Here is a 26,163-nt window from a genome sequence, read left to right as displayed (position 1 = left end):
TTACCGGGTCAACAACCGGGCTGAATATGCTAAACTAGTGACGGCAAGGGGGATACAACTACAACAAAATGAACATATTTTACCGTGATTTAATTGCAATACACGTTTCAATATGATGCCGAAGTGACAATATACTGATACCGGTTAGTAAGAACAATGAATTAATTATTTGACAAGTCTGCAGACAGACAGCAGGCGAAACACCTTTTAAAATGCGTGTTTTCTGAATGGAGATCGGCTAAGCTAACGCAGTATATGCTCCGACCGTCCACACTCACAACAACGGCCTACAGACATAAATAAACCAGCAAATGTAAGATAAGTTAAGATAAGATTCCCAATTTGGGAAATGTTTGTGTTACAGCAGCATAAGAAGACAAGGCAATGTACAATACAAATTCAAAGACTAAAATAATCAAGAAATTACAATTGGCCATGACATAGACAGTCTGTGGTTTGCACTTGTTTAATTTAAGTTTAACATTAAGACTGGAAATAGCGCTACACAGCTAGCCTGTCTCTTTCCAAGGGTCCAAAAATCCCTGTTCTATAACAAGTGTTTTTTCAATCTGTACCATAACCAAAATGTAAAAACACCACATCCCTGTGAGGTTGCCAGGCAACTAGCAGATATTTTACAAAGTTACTGGTCCAGGCCAAGGATTATTCCAGAGACGATTATTAATCCACCACATGCTGTGAAAGGGTGAACTCCAAATACAGCTTGGACTCAAATGTCATTCTATCCTGAGACCCTCCCCTGATGCTCACCACCTCACAGGACTGTTCTACCAGGCTGCCTGTCAGAGGGTCCTCTGAACCAGAGCTGTTTCACTGAGAGTGCATGTAGAAAAAAAGTTGCTTCAGAAGCTTGTTGTTTCTGGAGACAGAGGAGAAACTGCAAATGATTCTTTGTATCATTCAGGAAGTTCTGAATGTCTCTCTATAGATGAGCTGACTGTACTGGAGAACGGTTATATTATAAGTGGCACATATTCTCTTAAACTTTGTATGCAGCAGAGTGACACATCGTTCAGCCAATAACAGATCAGAGTCAGGATCAATGTAAAACACTGAGGCTGTGGAGTCATTGTATTTTTTAACTTCCTGCAGAGTCTCTGACTATTCTCTCAAGGGAGAAAGCAGTGTTTTCCTTTCTTGGCAAGATGCAGTTTTTGCATCATATAAGTCTTTTTTATTACAAAGTGCAGAAAGTGTCAGGTGCAGAGCAAGCAACAATCTGTGATTCATGTACACAAGACGAGTCAGACATGGAGGTCATACGTCAACGCAGCATTTATACCTCCTGCGTGTTTAAAAGAACGGACCATGAGATATATTTCATTCTACTCAGGTCCAGCTTCCCCTCAGTAGCCTGTGCTGTGATTCTGGCTAAGTGCTTTCCCATTGTGGACTCTGAAACCCAAGGCTGAGTGTGTGTGCAGGGATCATGCTAGCACAATGTGAAGGTCACAGTTTAAACTTTTAACACCCATTTGGGTAACCATAAAATCTGAAGGACATGCTGCGTTATTAAAGCCAGGAGGATAGCTGCTGCTATTTCTGTTCAGTTGAGCTAATGTCACATACCTCACTTCACCCTTGTATATCAAACATACATTTGATCTGCACATCGTCGACATTGTTGCATTTTTACTCGGCCATGAAGCTTATTGGTGTTTGCCAACCAATGAAGCATCCTTAAAGGGCTGCATTTCACCAATGTAATTGTTTGATCACTCAGTTATTTTACCTCAGCAGTCTGCCAAAATCAGTTTTAGAACAAATCTGTGGCAAGACATATGCAACATAGTGGCTGAATCTTTACTCGTTTCAGTTCTACAAGACTAGGCTCATCAACAGACTGAAGAGACTATATTATTAAAAGCATTTTAAGCATTTTGTATGTTAATAAATAATGCTTGAAATCCCTTTTGATTGTATTACAGTTCTTGCTATTAATATACCCTTATTTTGAGATATGCAACATACATTTTCCTTCTAGAAACCGTAATCTATCACATTCAAAATGTAATGAAGGACAAAGAAAGAAAACACGTCCATTTCTTACACACGGCGGAACACTTTCTAGTCTTCAATGTTCTCCATACAGTATGCTAGGTAGTCCTGCCTGGCCTGTGTAAGACCCATTGTAGTAACCAAAGGTGTCAAATAGAGGTATTTCAGGCAGGGGGGGGGGAGAAACTCCCTCTGTAGGGAACACAGGGATGTTAGCCTTTGTAGACCAAAAACGTAAGAAACGACACAAAAGGGAACACTACAAAAAGCATGACAGGTACTCTTTCATTTGAGCTAAATGCAGTCTCAAACATAATATTTTGCAAGGTTTACTTCGATTCATCACCAGCACATCCTGTATGCAGGCCATTAAAGTTGCCTTAAGGTACAACGTCAAGACTGGAACTTGAGACAGTGATTTAGGCATCGCCTTAAAACCACCTTTGAAAGAGTAAGCAGGCTTAAAAACCAAGCAAATAAAAAACAAGGAAAGGAAGAATGAGTTAAAGTTGTGAGGAGGCATGTGCAATCACAGGAAGGCAGGTAACAATCGATCACATAATCCATTACAATAGATGCTAATGAAAATAAATCAGACCTCTCCACAACTTAGCCAGGCTGGGACTAAACCTGTGTAACCCTCTGGGTGGTCCCGGCTCAACGCAGGACCACACAGAGGCAAACAGAAGAACCACTGATAGCTTCGGTTGTTGTCAACATCCACAGCAGTCACTGACCTTCTGATTACAAAGCAAACCTTATTTTTTCCACATACTAGAGAAAAATAAACTGGATTTACATAACTGTCAGGAAGTGGAAAAGCATGCTGTATATGTGCAATTATAATCACGTCTATGCTGACACAAACCGGCTATTTAAAGAAGTGAAAGCTCATGTGTGCATTTGAACATCAACTTGTCTCCTTACAGAAATAAATGAAATCTGTCTGAGAAGCCTAGCTCTTCTTGTGTTCTCTGGGCAGAAATACACTTTCTCCTCTTGCGGCGTGTTCTGGGTTCACATCATCCCTTGAATGATAACCGGTTTACAGCAGCAGAAATAACACCCATGGGAAATTAGGGGGCTGCAGTGGCTATTGAATGAATGAAATTGAATGTGTGTGAGATTATTTTGATCCACTTCCTGCTGAAAATGATGAGCGCCTCGAGTTGGAATCGCTGCCAATCAAAGCCCGGCACATCAAAGCGCCACACTCCCATCTAATTGGTGCAGAGAGGTGTGAGCTCACAAATACACTTCCTGTCCACAAGCAGCACTGCCTGCACCCCCAATTACCTGCGGCTGAGGCCTGGGACTCCCAGGGATGAAACATGTGGGCCGGCTCTCCTGTAATCGTGCTGAGTCGCCATAATTGATCTCCCCGGGTTTACCTCTGACGACTGGACAACACTTTTAATGAGGCAGGGGGAGACGGCTTTGACTCATACGGCCAAAATAGCCGTTTCAATATAATTCCTCCCCCATTTACTACTGTGACATTTTATCTGTGAGGCTGCATGCTGAGAAATGACTTTCCAAACACCTGATATTACAAGGTCCTTCCTTCCTGCAGCAGTCAGGCTCTACACCCCCCCCCCCCCCCCACACACACACACAGACACACACACACACAGCCCCCCCCCCCCACACACACACACACACACACACACACAGCCCCCCCCCCCACACACACACACACACACACACACAGCCCCCCCCCCCACACACACACACACACACACACACACACACACACACACACACACACACACACACACACACACACACACACACACACACACACACACACACACAGTTTAGATTTAACCACGCCCACATGGTCCGCATGACGAAAGAATGTCCGCATCATCAGAGCCTCCCCCGCTGGGTTTGCATTCAGCCAAATGTGAATACAGCTACCTTCGCTTCATAGAACATATTTTTTCAAATTAGATTGAGGTAACGTTAGTTACCTTTTTTAATTCCATTCACCATGGATTTAAGAAGAATAAATTATCGAACAAGTATAACAACAATATTTATAACATGTACAGTGTTTGAGTATTTATACTTTGCAACTTTACAACACTCTCAGCTTATATTAAATATTCTGCTGTAATACTTTGTAGCATGATTTAGACTGACTGCAGAGTGAGTTGCTCCAGCGGCTATAGAAGGTGTCTCTGGACCTGCAGTCAACCTATGGCCCAATCAAGCTGTCTCTTAGCAGCATATCGTTTTTCCCCCAAGCTAGAGTACTGTAGAGATATTGCTTGAGCATTATTCTCTTTATACATTAAATCTAAACTGGGTTGGAAAAACGACTGACGCTGCATGGTCAAATTAGGGTTCCCCGAGAACTAGCAGCATGTAAACACATTTAGACAGAGACCCAATAACTGTGCAAGCTCTGCTAATGAGTAATATCTTATTATCACAGCGGTTCAACGGCTGGGCAGGAACACTTGAAACAAAAGCATCCAGGTTGAAAACATCACCTCTTTACTCAGTGTCTGCACCAAAGCCTGATATAGGGAACATAGGGGCAACATGTTTCTAAATCGCCCCTTTGTGAAAGGAATTTCTGCAACACTGCTGTTATATTAACATCAGTTACACTGTACATCAGGGGTGTCCAAAATACAGCCTGAGGGCCAAATACGGCCCACAGTCCATTTTGAATCGGCCCTCAGCTAATTCAAAAAGTATAATGAAATATGACCCACAAATGAAGTTGTGCTTGTCATATATTGCACTTCTTAAATATATATGTACAAATATATTACACAGTATTCATGTGTTAAAAAGCCCACTTTTCAAATAAATTCTGTCAATTAAAGTTTGGAAAAATGTCAAACAAATCTTAGTTGATTAAAAAAAGCCCAATAACTTATTACATTACATGTTAGACGCTTTTATCCAAAGCGACTTACATACTCAATACTGTGGGCAATCCCCACAGGAGCAATTTTGGGGTGAAGTGTCTCAGGGACACAACGACATGCTGACTGCAGTGGGATTTGAACCTGTGACCATCTGATCCCCATACCGAGGCTCTATCCACTGCGAAACATGCCTCCTTGTTATGGCCGTAACAAGCTAGAAGTCTACCCTTCATATTTCCCTTTATGATAATCAATCTGAAGCTTGTGTTTTAAGGAATGAGCTGCTAACACGTCTTATAACTAAATAAAGTAAACCTTCTGGAGAGCTGGGATTTAGGCTGTTTCTTAAATCATTTTCAAGTATCAAGCATCATTTACCTACATTTGATGTATTTTGCTAACTTATAACTTCACTTATGAGGCAAAATACCTCCAGTGAGCGGCCCAGCCCTTCGTATATCTTTCTGTATGTGGCCCTCAGTGAATAAAGCTTGGACACCCCTGCTGTACATCATCTAACATTCCCATCATTTTAAAGCGCAGGTCCTTCCATCCTGCAGCGGTCAGACTCTACGACCACCAACACACACTACGACACTACGACACCACTGCTCAACAACACACATGTGCAAAATGTCTTTATGATCATTATTACTGGCTGTTACTTTTTTTTTGCACTAGTTGATACTGTAATAACTTTGTGCATGCCTATATCCCAGACTGGGGGATAATACTTTCAATGATATAGTAAACTAGAGTTAAACAATGCATATTGTGGAGTTTGACAGACATCAGTATTGACCAGAGAGGAGAACAAGTGGTGTTACTATGAAGCCTCCTCTGTGCAGCTCTGCTGAACAATACAATGAGTGTTGAGCTCTTTATGTTGTGATGGAGAGTAATGTGCAATGTATCTATATTCTAAGGGCATGCATTATACCAGGGGCAACCAAACTGTGGCCCTTGGTCCATTTTTAATTGCCCCTCTAATTTAATTAATTCTAAAAGTATAATGGAATATGGCCCACACCTGAAACTTGTGCTTATCTTCTACATTGTATTTCTTAAATACAGTATATGTAATAAATAACCTATATAAACACATCTTAGTTGATACAAAAAAAGCACACTAACTATTTGCAAAACAAGCTTCCCCGTTTCCCCTTATTGTCTCCCCTTTACAAAGGGCTGTGAAGGGAGACAATCTGAGGCTTCTGTTTCAGGGATGAGCTGTCAAAGCTTTCTGTAACTAAATGAAAATAATTCATCCCTATTCATGGAGGGCTGTGATGTGGGCTGTTTGTTTTCTTAAAGCATATTCAAGTATCAAGCATAATTGACCTAAATTTGATTGATTTTGCTAACTTATAACTTAATTTATGAGGCCATATACCTCCCCTCTATGAGGGCCCAGCCCTTCGTATGTTTTCCTGTGTGTGGCCCTCAATTACAATTGAGGACAATCAGAATGTTATGCTATGACTCACTTTAGGGACTAACAGTCAGTGCCTCTGCTCTGCTGCATCAATCCTCTACCCTCATGTGTTGTCTGTCTGTTGGGAATCCCTACACTGCTGAAGTGCATTAATCAATCACTGGAATAGCTCTTCATTTTTTTTACTTAAATAGGGAATGTCATTTTGACACACACACACACACACACACACACACACACACACACACACACACACACACACACACACACACACACACACACACACACACGATCGATTCAGGGGACATTACATGACTTACATGCATTTCCTGGAGACTTTTCCTAACCTTCACCATAACCAACACATGCCTAGCCCTTACCCTTACCCTAACCCTAACCAAGTCTTCACTCTAAAATGAATGATTCCCCTTATGGGGACCTCCATTTTTGTCCCCATAAGGGAGGCAAGTCCCCACACGTGACTGTGTTAACAGATTTAGGTCCCCACAAGTATAGAAATGCTAGGACACACACTTTATCCTTCCACTATCAAAATCAATCTGATAAAAAAACTAAAATAACACAAACTACTTATATGTAGACTGAAATGGCAGTAGGATAAAGGTATTCTGCAAGACGACCTGCCAATAATGCCTCTCAACAAACATGTAACTGCAGCAGCACAGTGAGAGTAGAGTTCACCCAATATCAAGATGACCAGTTCCCTCTCACCTCTAATACTGTTCATCAGTTTATATTGTGTGAGTTGCTCCGAGTTGTCTGCCTCTTTTTGCTTAAAATGGAACTAGATGGGAACCTGGTTTTTTGAAGCATCAATGTGTCTGTCCAGAAATCATGACCCGGTTACTCCAGATAATCCACAGAAGTTGTCGTGAGACTTTTTTCAGAGGAGGAATACAGCAGGTCAACAGAGGGGCAGGCAACAAGCACACACCAGGACCACATCTAAAAGTAATACAGAAACTAATAAACCGGAGTGACCTCGGTGGGTGTGGTGAATTAAAGGGTGAGATACCAAAGAGAAAGTGAGTGGTAATAAATCATTGATTACTTTTTCAAATGTGTTAAATAGTAAAAATAGTTTTGCTTTCACCTAATCAAGCCGTTGGAAAAAGCCACCACATAATTTGTTTGTAAAAAATAAATGCCAATTCAGAAATCCTGCTGTATCACTGTGCAGAGAGAAGCGTGCATCTCTCACCCTCATGCTGGGGAGAGCGCGAGATGTATGGAGGTGTGAACACATCAATGTGTTATGTCTAAATGTAATGTTATTTTGTATATATTGATTGTTGTGTTTTTATTTATGTCTTAATGTGTGCATATGTATAAAAGTGTCTGGTGATTGTATATAGGATATACATATTTGTATATCTATTTTTTATATATATTTGTATTTTTGTATTTGGGATTGTGGGAAACGGCATTTCGATCTCTCTGTCTGTACACACAAACTGAAAGATTGAAAATAAAGTAGACTTTGACTTAACACTTTCCACATTCCACAAGTCTCAAACAAGCCTAGTTTGTTTACAAAATTGCGACGCAACTTGGTGGGCGGTACCCTGGAAAGAAATCTCTGCGTGAGAAAATCTCTGCGTGAGAAATACAAGGTGTGGCGTGTGAGCGTGTGAATGGAGTGAAATGCGTGTGTCTCACGCCAAATGCGTGAGACTTGAGAGCTCTGGATGAGAGCTTTCATGTTTTTGAAGGTTATGTCAGGGGAATGAGCAGAGAAAACTCAGTTGGTATATTTGAGAAGGAACAATGAAAAGAAGCCGACAGTAGTATAATGATGATGGAAGCAGGTGTGTGTGTGTGTGTGTGTGTGTGTGTGTGTGTGTGTGTGTGTGTGTGTGTGTGTGTGTGTGTGTGTGTGTGTGTGTGTGTGTGTGTGTGTGTGTGTGTGTGTGTGTGTGTGTGTGTGTGTGTGTGTGTGTGTGTGTGTGTGTGTGTGTGTGTGTGTGTGTGTGTGTGTGTGTGTGCTCACCTGATGCTCCTTCTGTTGGCTCAGTCATCTCCCAGACGCTGATCACAAGCACCATTACAAGTAGAGCTCCTTTACATCCGGGCTGCGTGTAGCGCTCACTCATCCTGAGGACAGTTACAGAGAGGGTCATTCATACAGCAGGAGTTTCACCCTATTGTGACTTTCAGAACAACATTATCCAATGGAACAGGAACAGGAAGAGGGGGCTGCTCCACTTGTTTGCACTTTAGTAGATTCTCTTGTCTTTGCTTTTGTATTTCTTTGTGCTTTTCAAAACAAACTGTGAATGTGCCCGAGATCCCTGCACTTCCTCCCTCTCCCCCCCTGACGCAGGGCTCTTAGAGAGGACCATGAACAGAAGGTGGAGACCCTCCGCTTCCCCCCAGGCTTCAGTCAGCTCTGCAGCGGAGAGGAAGAGCTAGCAGTGGCTCATCCAGCTCCCTTCTGCTCTCCTCTCCCTGATGAAGTGTCACACTGCACACACCATCTGGCTCAGTCTGTTATCATCGACTGACAGCGATCACATTTCAGATGCAGCAGCGCTACGGTAATTACTGGAAGAGGCATGGTATCGTATGGCGTGAGCGGACAATGTTACAAGCTGCGTTTACGCCTTATTTACCGCCTCTTATCTTCCTGCCTCATTGACGTTTAGATTGGCCAAACCATGTTGGGATTCTCATATTATTTGTGTTAAGTTTATTTTGGCACGGCGGACATGACCTTTTGCTAAGACTCTCCCAGTGTCACCCTATTCACAGGGAATAGGAATGAAGCGATGTGATAACATAGAACAGACAGGAGAATCATGACATAAGTAATAATGTTTCTAAAATGTAGACTTACAGGTAATGACATCTAAATACCCTGATTATGGCCACATATCAAAACAGCTTGCAAACAATTAGTGTTTTTGAACTCTTTTGAATTATTGTAACACTAGAGGCCAGGGGCCGTATTCACAAAGGATTTTAGGGCTAAAAGTAGCTCCTAACTGGCGAATTTAGGAGAAACTCCTAAGCATAATGGGCGTGTCAGTCTTAAATTTAGGACTCCTAATTGTATTCACTAAGAGCAATTCACAAAGTATTTTAGGCCTAAAAGTAGCACCTAAGTCTGGGAGAGCTTAAAAGTCCTCGAGAGGACTCCTAACTCAGTAAGACCTATTCACAAAGAATCTGAAAATGGCTGCGAGACGAAATGTTTTGGAGACAATGGAAGACTGTGAATTGATCAAGAGATATAGGCTAAATCGTGAGGGTATCAAACTTGTTGTGGAATTAGTGCGGGATGCAATAACATCCCCGACTAACAGGAATAACCCGATTAGTCCGGAAATAAAATGTTTGGCAGCACTACGATATTTAGCAACAGGGAAAATGCAACTTTGCAATGCCGACAATTTAGGAATATCGCAACCATCAGTCAGCTGTGCCATAAACCAAACCATCAACGCGCTCTCTAGACCACATATCATCCAACAGTTTATCCGGTTTCCTTTGGACAATCAACAACTACACAGGATCAAAGCCAACTTCATGGCAATGCAGGTATGCCCGGTGTGGTCGGTGCTATTGACGGGGCGCACATAAAAATAATTGCGCCATCAACAGATGAGGACGTGTTCGTCAATAGAAAGAAAGTACATTCCATCAACACGCAGATTGTTTTCAATCATCATGATAGGGGGGCTTTAACGGCTGTATGGGCTGTTATTGAAAGTGTTTAAGTGCTGGAAATATGCTCATTAGATAAAAGTTTGCAGGGTGCTTTTAATTGCCTCCTTGATTTAATGCAATTTACGTATTTTTATTGTTTGCTCTCTCTCTTTAACGTGCATATACAACGTCATTATCGTGGTCTGCACAAACTTGTCATCATGCGTGTATTCTGCTAACTGCACTGTCCATAACTATTTTATAGGAATACATTTCTAGCCTAGGCTATTTCCTTGTTTTAGTGGGCTCGTTTGTGGGATGTTGCGGATGAGTTTCACCGAGACCGCCTACTCTGAACAACCAATCACCGTACTGACCGCTTCTAAACTCATGCACGAGAATCGACGTAATCCATAGCAACGGCGCGTCACTCTTAGTTCACTCTTAGTGATTTATCCTTAGTATGAGTAGGTCTCAGCGGCTTTGTGAATAACTTTTAAGAAAAAACTCCTACGTAAAATGTTTTAGCGCGAGTTAGGAGCACTCCTAGCGGTAAGATAAAATGCTTTGTGAATACGGCCCCAGATTTACAAGTGTTATATACACATGTAAAGCATTTTCCCTCTCATAAACTGGTGTTTCTAAAGGAAGAATGCACTATGCAGATAGCACATGAGGACACTGAATATAAGCACCCAGCTCACCAATAATAGGGACTTCAAAATAGAATCAGGCATGACAAAATGTGTGCTGAGAATATATGTATTTGTGCGTACCAACAGTTTGAGTTAAAAATGTGTATAGAGGATGTGCTTGTTAACATGTACTGATATGTTGTGCTTCATTCTCCTTCCCAGAATAGATAACTTGTAAATAGTGTACATTCATTTGATCTTTTCTTGAGAGTTAAAACCGTAAAAACCATACTGCTAAAAAAAAACTAAAGGTATTTTTCCTACATTAAACATTTAGGTGACCCTTGATTATTGTAATAAAGTTCCATTCAGAAAAATTCAGGTTTGCCAGAAGCTTCCCATCATGTAATGTAGCATAGATATTTTCCTCTCAATGGTTATTTTCCACATCACCCACATTCTACAGCTTTAAAACACTGTTATCATCATAGTGTGTTATATAGGTGTGTTTGCATATAAATAGTCTGCAAAAGGCTAAAATGCCTGTGTTCCCTCCAGAGGAAGTTCCTCTCCCACACCTGAACATCAGCAGGAGGGAACTCTTTAAAGTAGAGACACTACATACTGATATATACCTGAACTTCAGCAGGAGAGGACTCTTTAAAGTAGAGACACTAAATACTGATATACACCTGAACATCAGCAGGAGAGGACTCTTTAAAGTAGAGACACTACACACTGATATACACCTGAACATCAGCAGGAGAGGACTCTTTCAAGTAGAGACACTACATACTGATATACACCTGAACATCAGCAAGAGAGGACTCTTTAAGGTTATCGACTTCAAACTAGCATGTCATTCAGCATTTAACGCATGTAAATGTCTTCTAAATCTCCCAGTTAAACTTTTAGGCTTGATCATCATTGTAATGAAATCAAGTTTTGAATCGAGAAATTCCAGTTTATAATGCTAGCTAAACAGCAACAAAGCAAAGCTGTCAGCTGTATGATCAGGTCTGTTCAGTAAATTATTGAAATGTTTGTCAAGGGGGCCATATTTATTAAGGACTTCCTTTTCCACCCTAAGATCAAGTGTTAACAGTCTGAGAAACAACTTGAAATGCGAGAATGGAGCGATGTCTATGACCATATTGTTTAACAAATAGCCAATTTAGCGAAAAATAGCTAATAAAAGCTCAATTCTAAATAGCCATAAGCCAATAAGTTCTGAATGCATTTTGACCAATTGGCTCAGTCTATTTTTTTATTGGCTAATACTACTCGGACTACAACTGAAAACACCATCTCCTCCAATACCAACATCTTGTCACCTTGCCTACAGATTTGAATATCAAGTTCTAAAATCTGTTCATAGAGATAAGTTAACAATTGACCCTCAAATGTAAAGGGGAATCTTGGTGATAGCTACACCTGACCCTGCCCCCAGAGGCTTCTGTCACCAAACCAACAGCCAATAGGTTTCAAGATTGATATTACAGTGAACGTGCTCTCCCTAACCTGCCTTAACTGCTTTGTGACATTATTTCCCAGAATGTTTGCTGGTCATGCTGGAATTACCTGAACACCATGTTCTTTAGCCACTTATCAGTAACTGGTCTTTAAATGAGCCCATCAACCTTCACAATGGCCAAGATTGCTTAATTCTCAACTTAGCAGGACATTGAAAGGTAGTGTGGAAAGAGATTCAACTGTTGAGTCTTATAGCAACAAAATGGTAGTGTTATATATTTGCTCAAATGGACCTCAAATTGTACACCTATGTACACTTGTATCAGAGCTAATGTTCACCTCCATGGAGACTGGCTGGGTCGAAATGCTTGCCAGTGTGTATGTGTGTGTGTGAGTGTGTGAGAGTGTGTGAAAGGGTCATTGATGACAGAGACCATGGTAGAGCACTACAGCATCATGTGTTGGTGCAGTCTATGAGCAGTTCTATAAAGACACCTCATTGTCCCTGAATGTACTCTGTTGTCATTGGTGCTCGACTGAGCGTCTCGCTAAAGATTTGTCACAGTTTGAAGCTGTTTTCGATCTCAACCTTGAGTTGGAAGACATTAGAAACTTAGAAGTAATGGAACAAAACTGCTGCATGAATCCAAACCACCTTCTATTGAAATTATTATCATATTTGATAAGAATGTGTCTGCTGAGCTGCACACAACAATGTGATCCCCTCAGTTAGCTACTTCCTGCTGTTCAGGAGGTGATACATTGAACCAGTACATCTGTATGATTCATATAATAAAAAAGCTTCATGGTACAGTTTTCTGATCTTCCGTGCACTTGCTCATGCTTAAAAGAAAAGGAACCAACTTTTGATCCTCTTGGAAATTTCAACTTTTGAGACAGTATAATCCTGTTCCCATAATTTAAAGCTAAAACAATGCAGTTTATGTTATCTATGGAATAAATACACGTGTGTAATGTTCAACAGGTGCACCCATTAAAATATTAGACCCCTGGCTGGCACGTGTGCCACCATTGGCACGTGGCACCGTAACCAATGGCACACTAGGAATAAGTGTGCAAAATATTTAAATTGTATTTTCGGATCCTGAACGAGACCGCCGCCAGAGCGTGTCTTCCCGTTACCTGCAGAAGGAAGCCATGCACGCAACGCAGCCCCGCTCTCTTTAGCTCGTCGACTTGCTGCTGCTTTCCTCCGTGGTGAAACGATCAGGAGTGAAGTGCTGCCGGAGCGCGCCCGCACTTAACAAATTGCAGTAGGCTACCCATAAGGAGCTGTACAAATGCCGCAGTTATTGCGTGGCTGTGTCTTTAGTTGAAAGCCCAGTGGCGATCTGCTCATCTCTCATCGAAAATAATATGCTACACAGGGGCGGACTGAACATCTGTGTGTTCTGGAGAATCACAGAACGGACGGTGGTCATTATTATTATGCCGTTTAAACCAATTATTTAAATGTATTTAAACCGCATCATGTAAGTTACGCTGACAGGTGAAAGAGGTCCACAGCGAGGCTCCCCCCCGCCCCCGCCCCCGCCCCCGCCTGTTGACAGTTCACGATCGTCGGCACACTGATAACAATTTTCTTTTTAAATGGCACTTCATATCAAAAAGGTTGCCGACCCCGGTATTAGAGCATTTAGCAGGCAGATATTTCCCTCAGTAATTAGTAAAACCCAAACTAAATGGAGCTCAAAGCGAGTGGCTAATGGAGTAACATTTGTTTGGTGGGCGGAAACATGACATCAATTGGATGCTAATTTTGCTTTGAGTCTACTGGATGTGTAACTAATTGGCAACATGCTCTGCATAACAACTTCATACAATGTGTCAACGTTTTAAAAAAATCGAATGAAATTAAATGAATACTACTTAAATTAATACTGTAATTAACTTGATCCCAAAAATACAACAGCTAAATACTTGAATCCATCCAAGACACAACTCATAAAATGCAGATTTTGCCCAAATGTTGAATTATGATCAGCTGTAGATTTTCTTTGAATAAGCCTTGAGATTTCATAAGGCCAGTCCAAAAAATACATCTATCTTGTTAATAATTACTTTGCTGTATATTATCTCAGGTATTATTTGTTCATTTTATACTTTGAATAGTGGTGTTTTATTTACACTGAGTACCTTTTATTGCAGTTTTAACAAAGATTGAAATGGGTTGTAATCAGGGGCAGACTGAATCTATATTATATCTCACAGAATAGGCCAATGAAACATAAATTGCAGATGGAGGTTTGGAGGATAGCAGAATAAAAACACTATTACGGGAGCCTAAATGAAATGTGCAGACAGAACGCTTTCCTATCTTCAGTATATTGAGCTGCACTTGAGGACACTTTCAAATGCAAATGAAACCCTTTATTGAGGAATAATGCACATCCTTTCCACTGGTGCCACCTCAGTGTTATTCTGGATTTGTGTGCTCAACTTTATCCAGAGATTGTACTTTCATCCCTTTGTTACGATTCGGCTCTGTATAAGCCGCTGGTGTAGATCATTGGATCTCCTTTCAAGAGTACAAAGTAAATTTGCAGGAAATCCCCGTCTATGACAAAATAAATCTGAATATGTTGTTTCCTGCGAGGAAACAAACTGATAGACAGCGGACCAATCAACACGCTTTCAGAGACAGATCTGGAGGCTCGACCTTGGTGAGTGGACAGACTGCGTTTTCACTTCTTACGTGGGTTAAGCGGATCTCGACTTAGTCCCGGGTGTCTAGCCCTGGTATTTTGGGCCATTCCTGTAGGAAGGTGATGGCCTTATTCTACTCCTCACCCTCACGGAAAGCCAACCAGCCTTAAACTGTGCCTGTTCTCCATATCATCGAGTTCTTCTTTTAGTCCAATTATTTCTTCCTCTGTTTGTCAGCGAGGTCTTTGTGTAAAAAGTTGAGGCTATCTGTGTGGTTAGCCTGCTTGTCTTCAACTTCTTTCACACGGCACAGAGTTTCCATAGAGACGGTTATATTGTGGTCCAACAAGGCAAATAAGGTTGTCCCTTAACAAACCACCAGGAGTCGCTGTATACCTAAAACCGCCAACGCTATTAGAATGCATTGATTTTCAAGGTACAATGTTCTTTTATTAATCATACTAGAACACAGGGGTCTCGTCTTTAATAAAATGTGATAGTTGTAGTCATTTCAAAGTGACACAGATACATTGGATTAACCTTCAGCAGCGTTTTTATGCGTTTGAATGCCTTGAACACAACTTCTGATCAGAAAACAGCAAAGGTTAGACGTATTTGCCGTTTCTGCCCCATAAAGTGAAGGTGTGTGTTGTCTTTCCTGGCTACTAGATCAGTAACTATCTATCTCTCTCAATCTATCTCTCTCTCTCTCTCTCTCTCTCTCTCTCTCTCTCTCTCTCTCTCTCTCTCTCTCTCTCTCTCTCTCTCTCTCTCTCTCTCTCTCTCTCTATCTACAAGGAACCGCAGTAGTAGACAACAGGCATTGCTATAGCAACACGTCTTTATGTTTACACGCAAAATCAATAACGCGAAAATAACTGCATTTTCTACAAGGCGCTGATGGGTATGAATGGCAATGTTTTTGGCAATTTTTTCAATCTGGCTACATATTGACAATTGTTAACAAAAGAGGGTGCTACATTACACACTTTCAGGAAAAGTCACTGACTGGGAGACTTGAATATTTTATTGAAAATAAGTTACATACAATCAAGAAACAGCTGCAGGTCAAATGTACCCATTGGCGGTTCTAGTGTTAAAAAGATCAAAATGAGAGTTAAAAGCTAACTGATTTCACTGCGTCCATTCTCTACGCCGACATGTTGGATCCGGTGAGCCGCAACTTCTAGAACATTCCTATTCTCACTGAGATACTGCACTGCAACCAGCTCAATGCACACTCCCAATAATACATTCTGAACAAAGCAAATTAGGTTTCCTACTTTTTCTGGTAATACAGCAAATGCATAACCACGTTTTCTATAAGATTAGGGTAACAGTATATAGATTATGAGGCAGTTCAGTTTATTACTAAAGATTTTTTAACTGCTGAAAGGAAAAGTTTTGACCAGGCCAAAGTGCAGCTCTGCCCAGAGTTTCACTTTATTACTGCTGTCAATGGAGAAATAATAACATGTGGTTTACTGTTGCCTAGAGACACAGTGAACAACCCCAATCTTGAGACTTGACTGGATATTTTGTATTTGCTTTTACTCATTGTAAGAATGAGCAATACATCAAAAAGGTTCCAGGTTATGTTCCCCTCTGTCTTGTTCCCTTTTCTCTGCTCCTGGCGGCCATATTGGGCTCTCTTCTCTTGACAGCTCATTAGCATGCTACCTGACGCGTCCACGGCCTATCAACTCGTCCAATTACCAACTTAAATGTTAGGAAGTGCAGAACGCAGCAGTGGTGGGAGCAGCATGAACGGTTTGGCATAAGGTAAAAAGAAAACTTATGTAGTAAAATCTTCTGGGCTCACAATTAATAACTCAAAAGTGAAATATTTGAATTATTGATTAGTGACTCTATTAATGTTCTATGTTATCTCTCTGGACTAAAGCACTGACATCTGACAACAAATAGAACATTTAGTACAATCTATTACACAATACATGGTGTACTTTAATGAATATTATTTTTGAATATATTTAGTCAAAACCAGGAAACCGCAAGTAATAGGTTAGCCCGCACATTAGGCTTTGTTTTACAGCTGAACTGTTCTGTTAGCCAGGTATTCATGTTAGCTTTTTACGAGTTTTAATTAGGTTGAAGACGACTTATCATTGGATTTAGCAGGGAGTATGAGTCAGATATGCCTTGTCAGCTTCTACCAAAACCTCTGAAATCAGGTATACACAATACAGTGTTTTACACAAAAAACCTGGGACACTGTAAATTACGGAAGAGGATAAAGCCATGTAAAAATATCTGAGATTAAACTCAGAATTCTGATTTTAATCAAGACAAAAAAAAAAGGTCAAATAAAAAATGAAAAAATGAACCTTTATCCTCTTCCGTAGTAAGTCAATCACTCAATGTTGTTTCAACATGTGTATACTCTAGCCCAGTGGTTCTCAACCTTTTTACATCAAGTACCACCTGAGAAAATAGTGTGTGTGTTTTTTCTCTCTCAATTCAATTCAATTCAATTCAAAGGGGCTTTATTGGCATGAAAGTTAAATTAAACAATGTTGCCAAAGCATCACAATACAAAATAATTAACAACATTAACAGACATTTCAAATTTTTACATATTATTGATGATATATATATACAGTGATACAATTACATTTCAACACGTGTGTGTGTGTGTGTGTGTGTGTGTGTGTGTGTGTGTGTGTGTGTGTGTGAGTCTCATTCACTGTCCCTCAGGTTGTGGCATGTGTATACATATTGGGCAGCAAGGTGTGCCTTGTCTCCTTCTCCTAGGAGTACTCTCAGTCTTGAGAGGTCATCAACCTCCTTGAAACCTGGGATTACAGAGTTCAACTTGTTCCAATAAATGCTCCTTACTTCGTTGAATGTTTGGCACTTCAGGAGGAAGTGCATCTCTGTCTCAGTCTCACCTGTCGTACAGTGACCACATGTTCTGTTCTCTTTTGGTTGCCAGGATCTTTTGAGTCTTCCTGTTTCGATTGCCAGTTTGTGGTCACTGAGCCTGTACTTGGTTAGGATCTGTCTCTGCTTTCTATCTCTGACAGTAGAGAGATACTCTGCCAGCTCATACTCTCTGTTTAGAGCCAGGTAACATTCTAATCTACTTTGGCTTTTAGTTTCTTCTTCCCAATGTTGTAAATAGTTGTCTTTACATTGTGTTATAATGCATTTGACTGTGATTGGTGTTTGGAGAGCAGTGTTGTTGAGAGACTGGTCAGAGTGGCTCTGAGAGGGGGCAGCTAGCCTCAGCACCAGCTGACATAGGGGACTCTTCTCTGGGGTTAGCTCTTGGCTTTGGAGGGCTTTGGAGTGGAGGGTGTCTCGGGGGCTGGATCTAAGGTGGTTAAAGAATGTCAGTGCTCTCTTTTGACTGTTAATGATCAGTGGGTATCTGCCTAATTCTGCTCTACATGCATTTGTTGGTGTTTTTCTCTGAACACGTAAAATGTATCTGCAGAATTCTGCATGGAAAGACTCTGTTGGATGTTTGTCCCAGCGGGTATAGCTCTGGTGACTGAGTGGACCCCATACTTCACTACCGTACAGCGCAATGGGCTGGATCACACTATCAAAGATTTTGAGCCAGATTTTAATTGGAATTTGGACATTATAAAATGTTCTCTTAATTGCATTAAGAGCTCTTCTGGCTTTTTCTTTGAGTGCATTCACTGCCATGTTGAAACTTCCTGATGCTGTTATGGTTAAACCGAGGTAGGTGTAACTCATACTATGTTCGATGATATGATTATTTATGGTAAACTGGTATTTGTTCTCCTGACATCTGGGGCGTTTTTGGAAAACCATGACATTAGTTTTCTTCATATTGACTGCCAGGGCCCAGTTCTTACAGTACTGGTCTACTATGTCCAGCTGTTGTTGTAGTCCTTGTTCAGTAGGAGACAGCAGAACAAGGTCATCAGCATAAAGCAGACACTTCACCTCTCTCTCTAGGAGGGAGAGGCCAGGAGCAGCACAGTGATCCAACTGAACAGCAAGTTCATTTATATATATATTAAATAAAGTGGGACTTAAATTGCAACCCTGACGAACACCTCTTCTCTGGGTGAAGAATTCAGTTTGTTTGTCTCCAATTTTAACAGCACACTTATTCCCTAAATACATTGATTTAACCAGATAGTACATTTTGCCCCCTATACCACAATGTAGAAGTCTATAATAGAGCCCTTCGTGCCAAATAGAGTCTCTCTCTCTCTCTCTCTCTCTCTCTCTCTCTCTCTCTCTCTCTCTCTCTCTCTCTCTCTCTCTCTCTCTCTCTCTCTCTCTCTCTCTCTCTCTCTCTCTCTCTCTCTCTCTCTCTCTCTCTCTCTCGGACCCATACCAAAGTGTGAGTGTAGGCCTCTTGCAAGAACCTACATCGTAACAGAAAATGTCCTATTGGGAATTCAGTTCCACAATAATAATGAAAGCCTCCAGGAGCAGATGAGCATAAGGGCTAATAGCTCATCTTCAGTCTGCTGATGTTTGCTATTGCCATTTCTGTGGTGGCAAAGTAAAAAAGAAAAGAGATAAGAAAAAAGACAACAATTAATGACAAGTCTGTGCTTTTTCAGCGTTTGACCTCGGTCACAGCCTTCTCTCCATTATTTGAGCAAATGCCTTCTTCCTGAGTCACTTCTCTCCTCCATCACAGCGGCTGTGCATATCACTTTTGCGTTGCTTGTGGAGCCTGCGCTTGTGCTCGGTTGATGACTGTCCTCCTCCTTATTCACTTGTTCACTTTCGCTGGTAATATTCTCCTCTGTACCTCTCTTCCGAATACCTCCCGTTTTGAGCCACGTTTTTAACATTATTCAGCTTTCTTCTTTTTTTAGCTTGCTTGCAACGTTAGCGGGCAGTAAGGTCGTAATTAGCAACGCCAGAAATAAATAAAAAATGTTTTCGTTTCTAAATCTAAAAACAGCAATAGCCTATTAGAACTAATTTAAACCACAGTTTCAATTATCTCAAGCTTATTTTCATTCGTTGTAGTATTTTGATAGTATGATTTATTTTTTAATTAATGTTATTCAATCAAGCCTCAAACTGATGGCACTTGTCCCTATAGCCTGTTTTAAATTGAAGTTGTCTGAGGTCCTTACCATCAGCTGCTCTTGCAGTAATAATAGTGTAACTTAATGTCCCAAATGTGCACAATGTATTGACTGCTTTTCGTCTTTTTGTTTACTTAGTTGTGTTTCCTGTATTTTATATGTCTGTGTTATGTGTAAAGGTTAAAGGTGGGGTAGGTACGTTTGAGAAACCGGCTCGAGATACACTTTTGTTATATTCCATGGAATGCTCTTAACATCCCGATAGCAATGAATATCTGAAGTGCTTTGACAAAAAATCCTTAAAAAAAATGTCATCTGTGGAAGGCTCTGTAAGGAAGTGGCATATTTTTTCCGTTTGTGTATTTTCAAATTCTAGCTCACTCGAGCTGGTTTCTCCAAAATTACCTACCCCGCCTTTGAATAAAAAAAAAAATATATATATATATATATTTTTTTTATATATATCAGATTCCTCCACGTACCACTAGCAGGAGCTGGCGTACCACCAGGGGTACGCATACCACAGGTTGAGAACCACTGCTCTAGCCTGTTTCCTCCAGGTGAACTTTGGTCCATTCTGCATATGAAACTGTTCATATAGTGTAATATATTTGAAGTTACTTACAGTACTAACATGTATGTTGTCAACCTTTGTAACTAAAAAGAAGAATAAAGTGGACGGTTTAGTTCATACCTTTGTGTTATATTTGTCTCGAATGAAAGAGTTTAGAGTAACGATGCATGATGTCAGTTCAAAATCAAATCCTACTGAATTTAATCCACATTTGTACAAAAAAAAATACTCTTAAAATTGTTGCCGTCTGTAACAATATCTTTTAAAATTAAGTTTATTTGAGAAGTATTAATTCTGTAGCACTTTTCTCTCACCTTCACTGTAAAAGCAGCTAATTAAAAGCTATAACACACGCAAGCAAACTCTCTGTTTCAGTTGTCTGATATAATTCAATAACAGCCCTTTCTAAATGATTTTCCAAGACACACACTTAATCTGGTGGTAGACTTCTGATGTCTTTACAAATGCTGTGATTGTATGCACAGGCAGGTGAGAGCTTAATCAGACTACTGTATTCTGTTTGACAGGAGCTGAAGACTGTCAGCTAAGACTCCTCAGTGAGGGGGAAGATAAGCATCTCCAGTATTACAGCCATGTGTTAGGATCACTGTAATGATCGCGGAAAAGGTAGGACCCATATGCAGACTACAAAAAACGGAAAAAGGTCTTGAAACAAAAGCGAGCTTCATTTAAAAGCTGATTAACAAAACATGGCATAACTTTAAACGGTAACAGAAAACAACTACACAAAAACTGACCGTGAGAAACATGGAGGAAGACCGGAGAGACAACCAAGAAGTGTGACGTGAAGGGAGGACAAACAAACAATGAACCGACAGGGGAACACAGGAAGAGACAAGACTAAATGGAGGGGTAATCAAGGAACAAGAAACAGCTGGGTAAAGGAGGGAGAAACACAAGGGCAACAGGTGAACACAATCAGACAATTAGACACACCAGGGAAACTAACGACAGGGAGGAAAACACAGGGGCTGCAGTCGAATAGTCCATTTAGCTTAGGAACCTTCCTAACCGAGTGAAATGACCCGGAAGTCCCTCAGTGGCAGCCATGATAAGTGCCGTTCGAATTCTCTAGAATGATAGGAAAGGAGGTTTCAAACTTCCGTTATAACCTCCTTTAGCTAGGAACCATTGGACCTCCCTAACCGAATGGAGAGGACAAAAATGCTGCCCCACAATGCCTTGCAGCCGCAGCATTTGACGTTACACAACAGTCGGCCGTTCACGGACACAAACGATTATGACGGAGAAATTATATCATGAAAGTTACGGTGCTTATTAAGCATTTTAAAACGTATGTGGTAAGTTGCCAAAGTGCTTTGTTTTGAACGTTCATCAGTATTATAATCAAAAAGAGAAATATGAATGTTAGTTTTTACTGAAATTATCAAATAAAGTCAACATTTCACTGAGCTGTGTGGGGTTTGTTCAACTTTTAAAAGATGTTTGAATGGTGATGTACACAGTGATAGGTGTTAAGGACTAACGTTTATTATACATACATTTGTATTGATTTTAAGATCTTTTCATAGCATTTTAAAACGTATGTGGTAAGTTGCCAAAGTGCTTTGTTCTGAACATTCATCAGTATTATAATCAAAAAGAGAAATATGAATGTTAGTTTTTACTGAAATGATCAAATAAAGTCAACATTTCTCTGAGCTGTGTGGGGTTTGTTCAACTTTTAAAAGATGTTTGAATGGTGATATACACAGTGATAGGTGTTAAGGACTAACGTTTAGAATAAATACATTTGTATTGATTTTAAGATCTTTTCATAGTTCATACAATCATACGTATTGGGATCATTTGTATTAATGTGGACTGGAGGGAGAGGGTGACGAGCATAAGTTTCACTTTTTTATTTCAATTCCAGCTTTGGTCATGAAGAATATGTTTCTCTGTTGTTCATAAAGCATAAAGCAACAGCATCAGAGCACGGTGCAGTCTCTAGATGAGTCCGTCGTTCTTAAACATCCATGTTGTATTCCATTGTATAGAAAACTGTAGTTTCCATAGTTTCCCCACAGCAGCAGACGCACACAATGACGTCCGCTGGCGCATCTTAAACACGCCGGATAGTGAAAGTGCATTCGGATTCTCTAAAGTACCGCAGTCTCCGAGAATCCGACTGCACTTTCACTATCCGACGTGTTTATGATGCGCCAGCGGACATCATAAATGTGCGTCTGCTGCTGTGGGGAAACTATGGAAACTACAGTTTTCTATACAGCGGACTACAACACGGATGTATAATAAGAACGAGGAATTACTGTAAACTCATCTCGAGACTCTGCACCGTGCTCTGATGCTGTTGCTTTATGCGTTATGAACGTGGACAACAGAGAAACATATTCTTCATGACCATAGTTGGAATTGAAATAAAAAAGGAAAGTGAAACTTATGCTCATCACCCTCTCCCTCCGGTCCACATTAATACAAATTATCTCAATAGGTATGATTGTATGAACTATGAAAAGATCTTAAAATCAATACAAATGTATTTATTATAAACGTTATTCCTTAACACCTATCACTGTGTATATCACCATTCAAACATCTTTTAAAAGTTGAACAAACCCCACACAGCTCAGTAAAGACTGTGAAATGTTGACTTTATTTGATCATTTCAGTGAAAACTAACGTTCATATTTCTCTTTTTGATTATAATACTGATGAATGTTCAAAACAAAGAACTTTGGCAAGTTGCCACCTACGTTTTAAAATGCTTAATAAGCACCGTAACTTTCATGATATCATTTCTCGGTCATAATCGGTTGTTTCCGTGAACGGCCGACTGTTGTGTGACGTCAAATGCTGCGGCCGCAAGGCATTGTGGGGCAGCTTTTTCTCCTCTCCTCTCGTAGAGGGAGGTCCAGTGGTTCCTAAGCTAAAGGAGGTTATAAAGGAAGTTTTAAACCTCCTTTCCTATGATCTCTAGAGAATTCGAACGCCACTTATCAAGGCTGCCACTGAGGGACCTCCGGGTCATTTCACTCCGTTAGGAAGGTTCCTAAGCTAAATGGACTATTCGACTTCAGCCAGGGAGAAGGACCAGACAAGAAACAAGGAGGAAAACATGAAACAGGGAGAACAGAACAGCAAAATAAACCCAAACCTAGACATACAAAACTAAAAACGTGACATAACATAAAAATCGTGACACCATGCTTTAGAATTGTGTTAACACTAGAACCGCCAACGGGTCAATTTGACCCGCAGCTGTTTTTTGATTGTATGAAACTTTTTTTCAATAAAATATTGTAACGTTCACAGATGGAGTCGGAAACAGGCTTCTAGTTATTAGGCTTTCATAACTCTTATTTTCTTAGAGATGATCACAGGTACAGGTATAGCTTGCAGGTTCAACCTCACACACTCTGACTCTAACTCCCACACATACCCATATATATATCCCTGTCTACGTCACAACTTCCCGCCCTCCCCCGTCTGCTCCCCCAACCACAGGCCCGCACCTCAACCAGCCTCACGGTACAGCTCTATGATTGGCAGAGAGACGGGGGATGCCTGAGTGACACCCTCCGCATCCTATCAGGGTCGCTACACTACCCCCCCACTACAAAGTTCCTCGCCCACGAGGAACAAACAAAACTCAGCACAAACTCTACAACAACACACTGAACTTTGACTAGGAAGGTCTGGGTGGACTACCATCCCTTCCAGTGAGACCAGGACGCATTCTTGCCCTCTACCGTAAACAAGGGGTCTCACTAAAAAACTTTACTACCAACAAAGTCTCTGTGGAGCCCAACTTTTCTCCCCTTTGGTGGCAGCTGCACCCTGTAGACCACTACCCCCACCCTCTCCAGTACTCTGCAGGGACCAACCCACTGGCTGTCCAGTTTTGGGCACCGGCCTTTCTTCTGTTGTGGGCTATAGACCCAGCCCAGCTCCCCGGCCCGGAAATGCTGCCCTCTTGTCCTCGTGTCATAGTTCTTCTGTCCACCTCGTCCAGTCTCAGCTCCATCTCCTTCAGTTCGCCTCCGTGTCCGAACCTCACAGAGTCCAGGGTCTGCTCCGCCTCTGCCTTCATTGAGGCCTCTCTGTGTTGGGCGTTCTGCTCCATGGTACTCCTCTCCACTATAGCTACGTTTGCCTGCTTCTGGGACTCATCCAGCTGAGATTTACAGGTATCAAACTCTGCGTCTGTCCTTTTCAGGTCTTCTAGAGTTTTTGAAGTCTCCAGTTGGGATTGTTCTAGCTTATTCTGGAGCTCGTTGAAACCTTGCTGCAGCGCCTTAGCGTCTCTACCCATCTCGCTGATCCTCTCCTGGTACTTGATGCAGTCCCTCTGCAGCTGCCGGACCTCCAACTGCTTCTCCCTCAGCAGCTCCTCCAGCTGCCGCGCTCTGCTCTGGCTGCCTTCCCTGACCCTCTGAGCGGACCTCAGCTGCTGCTCCAGCTCCCTCTGCGTACCAGACTCTGCTTCTGCTCTCTCTCTCTGTGCTTGCCTCATGTCCTCCTCCAGCCAGGCGGCCCGGTCGCACTCGCTCTGCGCCTCGGCCTCCAACTCGGCCCGTTCCCTCGCCAACCGCTCCACCTCCCACTGCAGCTCGGTCAAATGCTCCCGGTTGTCTGCCGCCTCCTGCTGGTAGTCTGCGATGCTGCCGTTGAGCTGGGCCAGCTGGTTCATCAGACGCTCCTCCAGGTGGTCTTTTTCGGCTTCCAGGCTCCTGAGCAGCTCTTTGGACTGCGCCTCCCTCTTGGCACCCTCCTCCACCAGGCTCCTTTCTCTCTCTTTGCCCTCTTGGAGGCGCCTCTCCAGAGAGGCCACAAGGCTCTCCTTCTCCCTACTCTCCTGGAGATCTCGCTCAAGAGAGGCCAGCTCCGCTTTGAGTCTAGCCTCCTGTTGCTGCCACAGTTCCCTCTCTGCATTGACAGCTGCTTCCATCTCCCTCATTTTCTCCTCTAATAAAACTGGAACACTTTCAGTCATCTCGGTAACCCATACAGGCTTCTCCTCCTCTCTGCAGCTCCTCACAGCCGGTGGTACCGGCCCTCCGTTGCTCCTCGCTGCTACACTCCACACAATCTCTCTCTCCACAGCCATCTCCAAGGCCGCCTTCAAGGACTGTGGATGCTGCAGCTGTACCCCAACCCTCAAGTCCGCAGGGAGGAGAGCCCTGATGAATTGATCACGTGCCAGCTCACTCTGCACTCCGGGTGGCATGTGTGCATATGCCCGCCGCGGCAGGCTCTCCACGTCGTTAGCCAACGCAAGCAGCGTCTCTCCAGACTTCCTACAGCGGTTACTCAATTTGTTCCGGAACAGCTCTGGCGGGAAACACTGTCCAAACCGCCTCTTCAAAGCCCCCCCTAACGCTTCATAGTTGTGCCGGTCCTCAGGGCTAAGCAGCAGCAGACATGACAGAGCCTCATCTGTGAGGCACAAAGCTAGCTGTAGTGCTTTAGTCTCTACTGACCACCCCCCGGCATGTGCAAGCAGTTCAAATTGGGCATGGAAAGCCTCCCAGTCAGCCTTACCCGAGTACTTGGGTGTCTTCACAGACACGGCGGCTGCTACCGGTTGATGGGCGCCGCCATTGTTGTTTACATCCCGCTCGGTTTGGGCACGAAACACAGCTGAAGATGGCGACATTCCCGCGTCTCTAGCCATCCTCACCGCCGACTCCCTCAGGCTCTCTCTCGCCTCCCGTGCCTTCACAAACTCCCCACTCATGTCCTTCGACCACCCGCATGCTCCTTCTTCCTC

General features: G+C 42.0%; 1 protein-coding gene across 1 annotated transcript in view; it reads right to left on the bottom strand.

Annotated features, from left to right (window-relative positions):
• Nucleotides 1-26,163, bottom strand: part of LOC307022373 (chemokine-like protein TAFA-2) — a 153,318-nt gene that overhangs the window by 52,239 nt on the left and 74,916 nt on the right. The window contains exon 2 of the mRNA XM_079655166.1: nucleotides 8,351-8,454. Within this exon, the coding sequence (XP_079511292.1) occupies nucleotides 8,351-8,453 (103 nt within the window). The 5' untranslated portion in view covers nucleotide 8,454. The remainder of the gene's footprint in view (nucleotides 1-8,350; nucleotides 8,455-26,163) is intronic.

This window comes from Notothenia rossii (assembly GCF_949606895.1).
Source record: "Notothenia rossii genome assembly, chromosome: 10".
NCBI classification, from domain to species: domain Eukaryota; kingdom Metazoa; phylum Chordata; class Actinopteri; order Perciformes; family Nototheniidae; genus Notothenia; species Notothenia rossii.
The sequence above is the reverse complement of the archived record's forward strand: the minus strand, read 5'-3'. Positions and strand labels throughout refer to the sequence as shown.